The sequence below is a fragment of the Condylostylus longicornis genome, unplaced genomic scaffold, assembly GCF_029603195.1.
Source record: "Condylostylus longicornis isolate FDR11 unplaced genomic scaffold, ASM2960319v2 ptg000013l, whole genome shotgun sequence".
NCBI lineage: Eukaryota > Metazoa > Arthropoda > Insecta > Diptera > Dolichopodidae > Condylostylus > Condylostylus longicornis.
The window spans coordinates 12,018,286-12,032,287 of NW_026577982.1; the positions used below are offsets into that span (position 1 = coordinate 12,018,286).

General features: G+C 22.5%; 1 protein-coding gene across 1 annotated transcript; it reads right to left on the bottom strand.

Moving 5' to 3' along the window:
* Positions 1-413: 413 nt before the first annotated feature.
* LOC129605306 (alanine--glyoxylate aminotransferase 2-like) lies at positions 414-11,984 on the bottom strand. Its single transcript, XM_055514980.1, has 4 exons — positions 11,672-11,984; positions 7,190-7,308; positions 1,852-2,086; positions 414-1,765 (listed from the first exon to the last, which is right to left on the bottom strand). The coding sequence occupies exons 1-4, from the start codon at positions 11,758-11,760 to the stop codon at positions 745-747; spliced, it is 1,464 nt and encodes a 487-aa protein (XP_055370955.1). The 5' UTR covers positions 11,761-11,984; the 3' UTR covers positions 414-744.
* Positions 11,985-14,002: the final 2,018 nt, after the last annotated feature.

Here is a 14,002-nt window from a genome sequence, read left to right on the forward strand (position 1 = left end):
CAATAAGATTTGCGTTCATATTATTAATTGGAATCATCTGAATTAAGTTCTTTTGACCTTCAACTTTTAAGATGTCAAATTTAATATGCAACTCATTCGTTAGCATTCCCTAATTTAACTCAAATTTAATGCTTTGTTTTGTATTCATTGCAGCATGCCAATATTTTTTCGAGAAAGTTAAAATGCTATGAAAAATGCTATAAAATACAGCCATCTTTTCGTCACATGAAATATATAGCTAAAATGAAATTCTATTGTAAAAATAAATTATTATTGAATTTGTACAATGTGAACAACCTTAGATTTAAATATTAAGAATTTACACTTTAAGAAATATGTAAAAGTGAGCATGTATTTTCTCATTTTATCCAAATACTTTCAATTTATTTATTTGATATAACAAAGGTCTACCACCTTCGTGAAATAATATATTTAATGAATCTAAAATAAATTTACACAATCGCTCTAAAAACAAAAACATTTTAAAATTTTTAAAAGAAAAATAAAATTATGTTTGTGTCTCAAAAATAATTTTTGTGCAGATATTAATTTTTTTTTTAATGTCAATACCTTTTTGAGGTAAATTGTAAATATATTCCATGAACTTACACAAAGTGTAAAATAATAAAGTATAATAAAGCTTTTTCTTTCTTAAAAACTAAATAATATTTTTATAATTCTAAAATTTTCTATCCTAAATTCTTATTTCAAAAATATATAATATTTTTTTTCTGTTTGTAAAACTTAAACTGACTTAATCAATTGCTCATTTTTAGTTGAAATAATATTTGTGGGTTTTGAATTTATAGATGATAAAGTTGAACATGTTCCTTCTGTTACAGTTTTTCTTTCATTTTCAATCAATGATAAACATTCTCTGAATCCTAATAAAAATTCATCAGCATTTTCACGATTAAATAACATTGGAGGCTTTAGTTTTACAACATTATCATCTGGGCCATCAGAACTAACTAATATTTTATGAACAGTTTTCATTCGATTAACAACCCATCTAGCATATTCTGTTGCTGGTTGCCGATTTTTTCTATTTGTTACCAATTCTATTCCTACAAATAAACCAATTCCACGTACATCACCAATTATTTCGAATTCTTCTTTTAATTGTTCACACATTTTCAATAGATATTTGCCAGTTTCTTTGGCTTTCTGTTGTAAATCTTCTTCATCAATGACTCGCATTACAGCATTTGCAATTGCACATGAAACTGGATTACCGCCATAAGTATTAAAATAACAAATTCCACTAGCTGCAAAACTTTCAGCAATTTCAGGTGTTGTTACAACAGCACCAACTGGATGTCCATTACCCATAGGTTTAGCTACTGTTACAATATCTGGAACAACATCTTGTGTTTCGAATGCCCAATAATGTGAACCTACACGTCCAAAACCAACTTGAACTTCATCAGCAATACAAACACCACCAGAAGCACGAACAGCTTTATAAACTCTACGAAAATAACCTTCTGGTGGTATTATTTGACCACCACAACTTTGTAAACTTTCTGCAATAAATCCAGCAATTCCTTTCCCTTCATTTTCTAAAGTTGAAATTATTGTTTCAACATCATTTGCATATAATTTTCCCATATCTGCACCAGGATAATTTTTATCTTGATATTTTCCACGATATATATCAGGACAAGCAGCAACATGAGTATAATCAGGTTTTGGTTCACCACCTGGTTGATTAAATTTGTAAGGAGAAATTTCCATAACTGAACTCAAATGACCATGGTAAGCGCTAAAAAATACAATATATATTAATTACTTGTAATAATTTCATCATAATTTTGAAAATAAAAAAAAAAACCAACAAAATAAACTTACTGATCAAGTGTTATAATATCTTTCCGTTTTGTATGTGTTCTAGCCAAACGTAATGCCAAATCATTTGCTTCAGATCCTGAATTGACAAAGTAACAAACTGAAAGATTTCCGGGCATTTTACTAACTAAATTTGCTGCACATTGGACAAGTTCATCATGTAAAAATCTATTGTTTGTTGAAAGTGCTGCCATTTGAAAGCAACCAGCTTGTACAACTTTTGGGTGACAATGGCCAACTAGAAATAATATTAAAAAATAAATAAAATTTAATACAAATAAAACTATTTTTTAAATTTATTTAATTACAAATTGTAAAATTATTTAAAATGTAAGCATATTTTAAAACTAGGTATTTATTTTTATTTTAGCGTCATAATTTTCAATTCTATATTTGTGTCTGTAATATTTATTTTGTATACATACATATTATATTATATATATGTATGTATATATGTACGTTTTTAATTATGTGCAAAAAAAGAAATCATTTTGTTGCATGAAATATTTCAAGCAAAATACAATATTGCAATTAATTTGATCACGCGATTAACAATATTTAATTCTATTAAAAGGTGAACTCAAGGCTCTTAAGACCTCAATATGTAAAATAAAAAAAAAACTTTAACAAAATTCAGTTATTCAATTGCAAAATTTTCATTGTTTGACGCATACCATATCAATTGCACGTTGATCGACAAATATTGGAATCAAATTTTTTAACAACATATAATTAAGATTAGTTAAGTGGTATAAATAGTTAAGTGCCACTCAAAAGCTCTAAATAATTTTTATAATTTATGGTTAATTAGGCAACTCTAGATATAATAAGTATTATGAATTATTTAGGTGTTTTTAAATCAGTTTAAGCTTTTTATTCTTGACCTCGTACAAGGTTTTTTGTAAATAACACATGTATGTATATATAGTAGCTTAGAAACGGAAAATATTAAGAAAAATTAAGGTTTTTTTCTTCATTTAAAATTTCAACTTCAATGAACTGCAAAGTTTTTGAAAATTAAAATAGGTAAGTATTTGCATTTGTTTCTTAAAACATATTTATATGTAACTGCATACATACATTTGTATGTACGTATGCGAAGCAAAAAATTATCAATCGTTATACGATTATAATTTTTAAGCCGCATAAAACTAATAACGGTAAAACTTATTAAGTAAATGAAGTTTATACTTTTTTTACTCTATTCTTAAATAAAAATCGAATTTATGCCATAAAACTATAGAACAATCGAAACAATGGGAAAACAAAAGAACATTTGATGTATAAAAAAGCTCAATAGATAGTTGAATAGACAGTTTAGCGATCAGCAGGTTTCTTTTATTTTGTTTATAATTTTCGTAGCAAATTGTTACATTTTGACGTAAAGTCTTAACTGCAATAAATATTTTCGGTCAAATATGTAAACAGTATAATCAGATTTTATTGCAGATATTTAATTTTAAATTTTTTCGTTTCTAAAATATGTAAACGGCACCTTAAACTTCAATGCAGATTATACTCGTATGTCATCTTATTTTAGTTGTCAAAGTTGAGCGAATTGTAGTTACAATCATATGCAATCACATCCAATTTGAACAGGATTTTGATATTTACTATTGTAAATACCAAAATCATTTGTGAATATTTGCAGAGTTCAATTAGTTTTTGGTTTATCACTGACGGACGGACGTACAAACATTGCCAAGTCAACTCATAATTTGATACTAATGAAAAGGACATATACCTATGTCTATTCTAATAAGAAAGAAAATCTATTTGCATATTTTGTATTAAACACACTCCATACTCCGCATTCCGCATAAATATGACAATTTTTGCATTCTTTCACAAACTATGTGTGTATAAAAAACTATAAAAGCTAGAAAAAAAATCCATTCAATTTTACTTATTTTTTTTCTTCTTTTGCATGTCAGGTTAATTGCCCTCATATTTTTTTATAAAAATTTTTATCAAATAATAATATTGGCCCACTTTAAACGTAGGCTTACTACTATTTTTTTTTTCTACTTATAAATAACTCATTCTATATATAAAATACTTATGTACAAATAAATAAATACTATATTATAATATGTGTATATATATGTAGCTCCATAAAATATTTTAAAAATAAAATTTAGCTTATCTCACTAAAATATAAAATAGTAAAAATTTATTTACTTTATAATTTTTCTAATTCAAATAAACTTAAAACAAAACAAAAAAACAAAAATCTTTGCAGATCTCATTTTAAAATGTAAACTAAATTTATTAATATTGGATTAAGTGACAGACTAAAGAGCTTTTATCAATGTTTTATACGTATATGAAGAAAAAAATAATATTAAATGCCTTTTATATTACTCGTGACTTGAAACATTTTTATAATTTTTTTAATTAATCAGCCGACTTTAAACACTCTCTGATTCTTATTTTATTTTGTTATATAAATATAGAGTATAACAAAGTATGATTATCACGTGTATTAAGTATGGTTTATTGTCCTACTATATAAAAATATAATTATATTTTATGTTGGATTTTACTCTTATCATTAAATTTATATCAATGTACACATATTGTAATTGAAATCTAAAACAATTAAAAAATCGTAATGGAAAAAAAAATTATTATGATTGAAAATAATAATTGAAATACAAATTATACAATATAATAAAAAGGGCGAATGATAACATCGATGCCATTCTAATTTTTTTTTTATTTTTCTTTATAATCTTTGGACTGAAGAAATTTAAAAAAAAAAATTAAAATTATTTTAAAAAATTATAAAAATACTTAATTAATATTGTGTGCTACTAAATACCGCATCCAGAAATCATGATTGAAAAAGTGGCACAAAACGTGAAAACAAACAAACCATCTTAATATTTTGTTTCGAAGCAAATAATCAAATAAAAATATCACATTGTATAAAAGATTGAAAACAAAAACAGTTTGAGAAACAAACATTTGAGATAATTATTTGTATAACAAAAAAAAAAATTTGAAAATAATATTTATATACAACTTAAAGCAGATTTAGAATGCAAATATAACAGATCTAGTCAAATTAAGCTAAAACCAAGAAAATAATAGCCTAGTCAAAAAAAAACAAAGGCGAGTTGAAACGCATAAGACAAAAATCCGGCATAACGACTGCCATTAATATAATACTTTTATACTGACATTACAACGTAATACATGAATTCATTGCCTGTTCGGCCAAAAAGCAGAATATTGAAAATAGAATACGCAATATTTTATGTTTTCAAAATTTTAAGTTTAAAACAAAAATTTTAGTTACTATCTGCATTAGAAATTTTCATTTAGTCTGCTTAAAACCGCTTTCTTCTTTAACATTTTAATTCAATAAATTAACATTGACAACATTTAGTTAAAGGTTTTACTAAATAATTAATTTAAATGTATAAAAGTTTAAAATTGGTATATACAATTAAAATTTATTGAAATTTAATTGATATTTTGTGATTTTAAAAGTTTATTTTCACAAGAATTTAAACGAAACTAGTCATAATTAACCAATTAATAGCTATACGAGTTCTACTGCTATTAGGAGTGAAAAAAGGATAGTAGGGCTACTCTAAATTCCTAAATAAAGTCGTAAATTTATTAAAATGGAACAGATTTAAAGCAAACATATGTACGTTTTTCAAATATATTCGGGTGTTCGGATATTTTCGAAATAGGTATGTCTTCTAAGAATTTAAGAAATAAAGTTAAATTTGATTGTTCCATACTTGTTCCATTGGCCTGTTATGAGTTCAAAAAATTACAGAAAATTTCTGCTTTTTACTTAATTAATTGCCACCCATTTAATGTTTTTATTAATTGAAAATTGACCTTTTTCATATCACTATAATATTAAAAAAAAAAAAGAGGAATAAAAAAATTTAGTAAAATTTCCATTGAAACATAAACAATTTTTTCTTTTCTTATCATAAATTAATTATTTTTTGTTTTGTCGTTGTTATTGCCTTTTGTTAATTTCTTTATTCAATAATTACAGAATCCAAAATTTTTTTTTTATTAGGGGAGACACATGTACATTATACATATGTATATACATGAATAATTTGACGTATAAGATATTTCTGTCGCATACAAATGTACATATACATATTATACAAATACAGAATGTCATAAATCAAAATTATCGGCTCTTAGAGATATCACTCTCCTTCTAATATTTCGTACACATATTCGACCTCTAAATTTTTTTTTTTGCCCAATTAATATTATTTTTTTTTGTGAATCTAAAATTATTATTTGCGTAAATGTCAATAAAATCACGTGACGGCGCTAAAAATTTTATTTAGGTACTATGGAAGAAAGTAATTATGAATATTGTACATAAAAATTATTTGCTATCAAAATTATGTTGTTAAATTATTATTTTTTTTAATAGCAACAAAGTATAATTGGACGCTATAATTTAATGTTATCAATATTAAATTCAATAAAAAAAAAATTACATACATAAAATAAATTTATATTTAGAAAAAAAAATTTTTTTTTTTTCAAATTTTTTAAATTAATTAAAAATTATTAAATTTTTTTTTTGTTTTTATAATAAATTAATGTAAATAACATTCAACCTTTATTTTTGTAATATAGTTATCTCTCGTCTTTGTTAATAGTCAAAATGTATGTGCATATATACTGTATGTAATTAAAGCTCTCTTAATAATTTCAAAATATTTACACAATATTTTTATTTATTAAATAATCTACTGCAATTCACGATTGTAATAAAAAACAATAACAATAATAAAATTAATTGTCACTGTTACAATTGCATACAATAAAATTTTTATTTTAAATTAAATATTTTTAAGAGCCCCCACTCTGTATATTACATATTATTATTTATATATAATATTTTTATTGAAATTAAATATAATGTATTACGTAACATGAAAATTATAATTTATAAATATTCTAAATTTATTTAGACTCAAAAATATGACAAAAAAAAAGTGTACATAGGTAAAAATAAAAATGTGTAAACATTTTATTTGCGCATAGTGAGCAAAATTTGTGTATAAAATTTTGTTATCTAAGCGTTTAACTATATCACATTATTACGTATAATACATAAATGTATATTATAATATATATACATATATATACATAGGTTCTTACGTTTATTGCAAAATATTATGCGAGACTAAAAATGTTTGTTTTCATACAATAAAAGCTCATTAACCAAAAAAAATTTTTATAATAACATGCGACTATTTCATATAAAAGTGAGGTTAGTTCTTTTATTTTAAAATGAAAATAATAAAGAAAAACAAACAAAAAAAAAAAAAAAGCTTACCATGAGCAACATTATTAATGCAATCCAAATATCGGGTACCTTCTTCATCAAACATATATTGACCTTGACCGCGGACAATTTTTAGAGGGTCATTACGATAGAATAATTGGCATGATTTCCTGTAAAAAAAAAATGTGAAACACTCGGTTAATACAAAATAAAAATTATATAGACTTAAAAAATTGTGTGCATATTTTTTTTTTTGCTATTTTTTTTTTATGCACATATTTTATTTATCAAACAATTTACCTATGCGTATACAAAAGTGATTCTAAATCTTTATGTTATGATTAATTTAAATTAAGAAGATTGGTGTTAATGCAAACATCCTGTGGGAGCATAAAATTTTTGACATAATATACGAAAATACACATACCTCCTGTACATATATTTAAAGGCGTTAAAACAAATATATTTTGCAAAAAAAAAAATAATAATATAAATGATTGTTAATTGAAAAATATTTACCCTTTTCCTATTTATTATATAATATATGCAACCGGTAGTAAAATATTAAATCTACATATTTTCATTTAAAATATGCAATAAAAAAACAAGGGTGCGAAATTATTTAAATATTATAAAATATGGAACAGCACGTATCTATTTTGTATTTATTTCCTTTTCTGTTTAAATATAAAATTTTACTGTTATGTCACAAGTCATAATATCACAGATTATGCATATAATTTTTCTATAAAATAATATGGCATTTTTCAATAAAATTTTAACTATAAAGAATTGATTTTAAATAATAATATAAAATATTTCAAAATAATAAAATTAATTATTGAAAAATTTGGTTTATTCTAAATTGAAAATGTGGAAAAAATTTATGGCACATACTTAGTAATCATGTGGATTACAGTATAAAGCACTGTAGATAACATTTCGTCGGCAATTTCTTCATGCCTCTGTAGCTCATTTGGTAGAACGTCCGCTTAGAAAGAGGTAGGTCACTGGTTCGAGTCCAGTTCGAAGAGAAAAATTTTTTAATTAATTTTTCTGCGTTTAACTCGTTCCTTTGATTACGTCATTCATCTGTTCTGCAGTTGCATGAAGAAATTTCCATTAAGTTAAATTATTAGTGTAATAAGCACATTACTTATTAATTTCACAACTATGATATTTGTATTAGTAAAATTCATAGAATAAACTGTTCTTACATTCTGATAATATTAAATTTTTATAAAGTATTATCAGAATGTAAATAGATTTATGACATAAACTGGTTTCAAATTTTCAATTTAATAAAATATTTAATGATTGTTGAATATTCTAAATTACTATTTTACATATTCTAAATTAAATATTTAACTATTATATTAATAAATATTTCACAATTTTCATATAGACAATGCATAATATGCAATTTAAGTTAATGATTTGTTTAAACAATTTCAATATTTTTTTATTTATTTTTCACATGAAAATGTAATTTCCATAATTTGTATAACACTTTTCATGATATACTGCAATAATGATTATAGTTTATTGATAATTTTAATTAGATTTTGCATTATAATAAAATTTTTAAATAATTTTCCACACATTGTTCTAAATTTCTATACAAACTATAAACTGTTAATAAATTTCAAATTATAGCAATTTACAAATTATTATTTAGTAAATTTATTATAATTACTAGGAAAATATATAAATTACAAACTCATAATTACATTAATTTAGAAATACAAGCTCATAATTATATTATATTTGAAATAATTATAATCTTGAACAAAATATTGCAAATTAAATATAGCGAATTGAATTTTTATTAAATTAAAAATATTCACGTAAAAGATATTTAACGAGAAACAACAATATAAAGTAAAATATTTTAAAAATGTGCATAGAGTTTAATTTGATTTTTTGAAAGAAAATTCGCATAAAATGATAAAATTTTTTTAATTTTCTAAATTATAGCACTCATAATAAACAAGAGCGTAATTTCGCTACTGATAAAATCATTATTTAATAAATAAAAATATTTTATCTTAATAATATTACGGAAACACTTAATTGAATTAGTTTCGAAGTATATGTAATCAATTTTATTAAAATTACAAAATACTTAAATTTAATATAATAACTTAGATTTGTTACGTAATTCGTATTAAATTTTATCTAATTTAAGTATTACTTTTATATAATAAAAATTAAAATTTAAAATTTTGATGTAATAAAAAAAATAAATTTTAAAATGAATTGCGTATTTTTAAGTACATGGGTCCCAAATATATATATAATATGTACATATATATTTTATTTAATTTTTCTACGCATATTGTCTTAAAACAGCGTCATAGGTTTAATGACCGCAAAAAAAAAAAAATTATATAATCGCAATTTATTATAGGTATACTTATGTCAGAAATATTTTCATTAATAATTTTAGTAACGCAATTTTCGTTGGGGGGCAAATAAATAAAATTAAAATTATGATGACGATAAAGAAAGTATCATTCAAAAAATTTTTGAGTACCACAAAAAAAAAAGCGTTAATTAATTTTGAGTAATCAGTTTTTACCAAATTAAGTTGACAATTTTTAATAAATTAATATAATTTAGTATTGTGAAAATCTTACAGCTTTACAATAAATTTTGAATTATTTTATAAGAAAACAAATTGTCAAGACGGTTGATTAAAGGAAATTGTTTGACAATATCCGAAAATTTCGTCCTTACATTTAATTATTTTATATACCATTTTAAACAAAAGAGTGTAATTATTAATTTTATTAATCTCAATATTAGGAAATGAATGTCAACTGTAAATGGAATTTTGTCCAAGTAGAAAAGAGCAAATTTTCTTTAATTTTTTGCTTAGTTTTTAACTTTTCAACTCTCCTGCATTTCTATGATTATACTTTCATGTCAAAATAGAGGGAATTCGACAGAATTAAGGAAGATTATTAAAATTATTTATTTGCGAATACAGAATATCGAAATTATGTAAAACAATTTAATTATATAAATGTTTGAGGACATTGCAAGTTTACAATTTTAATATCAAAAATTGAAAACAGTTTTGAAATACTTTCACTATTGGAAATATTGATAAATGCAATTGATAATTTTTCCGATAAACTAGCATTAGACATTTTTTCTGATAACTATACTTAATTTTAAGTAATTTCAAGTTAGTTATCTAAAGTATTACAGTTTGGAAATAACTTATACAAAAAACTTTTATACTAATAATTACGTACGAAAATTTTCAAATAAATAGAAAAACTATATTTAAATTAATTTAAAAAAAATATTATTTTAAAAAAAAATATTAAAAATAAATAACAAACAATAATCTAAATTGCAATTCTCATTGCAATCATTTAACAAAAAAAACAAGAGATTAGAAATGACATTGAAAATAAAAACAATAATTTTTTTTATTTTAAACAAAATATTTTCAAAGCAAAACAAAAAATAATAATGATAAGAAATATATAGATTTTTTCTAAAACTATTGATCTCATATAATAAAGGTAAAACGTGTGCATAACATAAAAAAGTATGGTTGTATTATTGTAAAAAAAAAACAAACAACAATCTATTTTTAGTAAAAATTATCATTAATGCAAAATTTTTCAAAATGATTTCAATTCCGAAACATAACAAAAAAAAATTCAAAACAAATTTGTATATTTGTAATTTGAAATTAAAATATTTAATTATAGAAAATGCACAACAATAAATTGAAATATTTAAAATTTTTGATCATATAATTTGAAATTTATGAAAAATTAGCAGTGAAATATTTTCGCCGTCATATTTGATCACAATTACCTATCGTCAAATTGTGAACTAGACAATTATTGCAAGCAAATGAATATAGAATCCTTAAAAACATCCGCAGTAATTTAATTTTTGAAATTCTAAAAATATTTTATAGAATCAATTTTCCGAGATCTATTACAATTAAATTATTACACCTGTACACAAAATTGAATATATATTGTAAATAAAATGCCTAAATACTGTAACCGAAAATTTGCCAAAAAAACAATAACAATCAAAAAAATTCTATACAAACCACTTTGCAAAAAGCTCCTTATAAAAGAAATTTTCTAAAATAAATATTGACATGCGGATATATACATATATATATATATCGGTGCAAATGTACTTTATAAATAAGCACATTTAAACAATAAACTATATATGTATACACGGATATATTTATTTACCATTACTCTTCATATAAATTTTAACATTATATAGGATAAAATTTTAACTACAAGGTCAGAATAACCTTCAAAATAATCTATAAAAAAATATAAGTTCTGTTTAAATAAACACCATCTTACGATTAAATTTATAGCCTATACCTATACCTATTTATAACCTTTATAGTCTTATATTTATGCAATATAATAAAATAATTAACATTTAACTTTAATTATGAAAACTTTTAATTATGAAAAATATTATGAAAGCCTTAGGCTTATAAAATTTAGAAATTAATTTATTAAAACTTACCCAATATGACGATTTCTTAATCTTATTGTATCTGATTTAGTCATCTTCTCTTTACTAATTTCTTCAACAATATCGCGTGTGAATGGCATAATGTTAAATTTTCCTTTTTTCACTTAATTTAAATTAAAAAATTATTTTTTAAAAAAATTCACTTATAAATTATAAAAAATATTTTTTATAAAATAAAAAAATAATAGACCGGTTTTTATTAACACTTTTCTTTTATTATATATTAATGTTTTAAAATTATATTTAGAATAAAATAAAAAACAGTCAGTAAGTGTATTAGAATTGAAATGAATCAACAGAACTTTACTGGCGTTATAAGCAACTTTTCTAAGCACATTTTCCTTTTATTTATATTCTTGCACAATATTTCGCTGAACACATAATATGATAAACATTTATATTTACAATTGTATATATATAAAAATAAATTTATATAGTAACAAAGAACTTTTTCAATAAGCGTGTATACATATGTATGTATATTATATTTTAGAAGAAAAACTAAAATAAAGATTTCACGTGCTTTGAGATTAACAAAATAAAAAAGAGCTTTTATAGATGAAAATTTTTGTTTTTTTCTTTTTTTATATTTTATAACAGAATGTTGCAAATGAAATTGACTTTAAGCTCAATTTATTTTGGCACCTGTCATGAAATCACAATGACAATTATTTTTTTCATTATTGACACAAAAAATTTTATTTATTTATTTTTATTTATTTATTATACTTTATTCTCTGAATTATTACAAAAATTTTTACTTAGAGTAAGAAAACGGCATTATTATTTAAAGAAAAATAGTGTAAATGCCTAATTATGAAAGGAAATTGAATGAAAGGAAAAATGAGTGAACGATAAACAGTTGTAATTTTCATTCATTTTTGCTTTCAACGCTGACATCGAATTTTTTTCAATCTAAAATTATAATGTACAATAACAACTACTCTTGACAGTTCATTTATTAATGATAACACTAAAAATGAACGATGGGTTAAAAAAAATGTGAATGATAAAAACAATGATAACAGGCCCCTTCTTTTTTTAATTCAATAAACTTTTCAATTAATTTTTTCTTTTCATTCAGTTCATAAATTATGTGCCACCCTTTTAAAAAAGTTAATTCTTATAATCGAAATAATTTTTAAGCTCTCTTATCAATACTTTTGTTTTTTTTTTATTTTTTATTTTACACTTCTCTTTTTATACAACCAAAATATTAATATTTATTTTTATTAAGCTTAATCGATTGTTTTTCTTTTCTTTTTTTTGAAAGAAAGAATCGATTCATCGAAAATATTATAAATCGATTATTTTTAAAATAACCGAAATTTCAATATTAATATTTTAAATAATTTTAGAATGAAAATAATAATAATAGCAGAGCAGAGGTCGAATAATGTAGTAAAAGTAATTGTTGTATTATTTACAAGACTTGAGACCAAAACAATTGGAAATAGAATTTATAATATAAATTTCATCCTACATGTTGTATGTACTACAGAAGAAAAAAGTGGGAACTGATTCGTACAATGTAATTTCAAATTGTGAATTGTGTTTTTTGTACTATACTCCGTGTTTTTTCCAAAGAAATGTGTGACTATCTCTAAACTTAAGTTTGGAAAGGTTTTAAAAATAACAAAAGTATATTTGATATTTAAAAATTCAAATGTGAAATCTCAATATACCCACATTTTGAAATTTATTCGAATGAAGTTAAAAATTTGTTAAGCAATAATTTGAAATTTGTTAAACATCACACCATTATTTTGAAAAGTTTAAGAATTCGTTAAGATTAAACTGGAACGAAAACTGGATTGAACATTGAAAACTTGAGAAAAAAAATCCATTTCAATTAAAATCGCAATTATATTCTTTTTGATAAAACTAGGCCTTTTATACAGGGCCTTTTTGAATTTTGGGAAAATCTGCAGAAAGTAAAATTCATTTTACTCCCCATTTATATTAATATCAAATCCACGTCATTTCGATAAATTTTGCAAAAATAAATTTTAGTTGCAGCTTTTAGTCTGAAAAAACAAAATTATATTAACGAACAGCATTTGTTGAGATACGTGTTTTATGTATTATACGCCCGATGTGGTTAGTTTAAATAAAGTTGAGTCCAATGCGGCTGTACTAAATTGGATATGTAAATGTAGAGTTTCTTGTATTTTTGCTTACAGCATATAAATATACATAGTTCAAATTGATGATGATCCAGCGAAAGTTACTATTGCTGTAAAAATAAGAATTTTGAAGGCTTTGGCTTCCTTAGCAAAAAATTTAAATACTTTGTGCAGATATTATTCTTGAATCTTAATT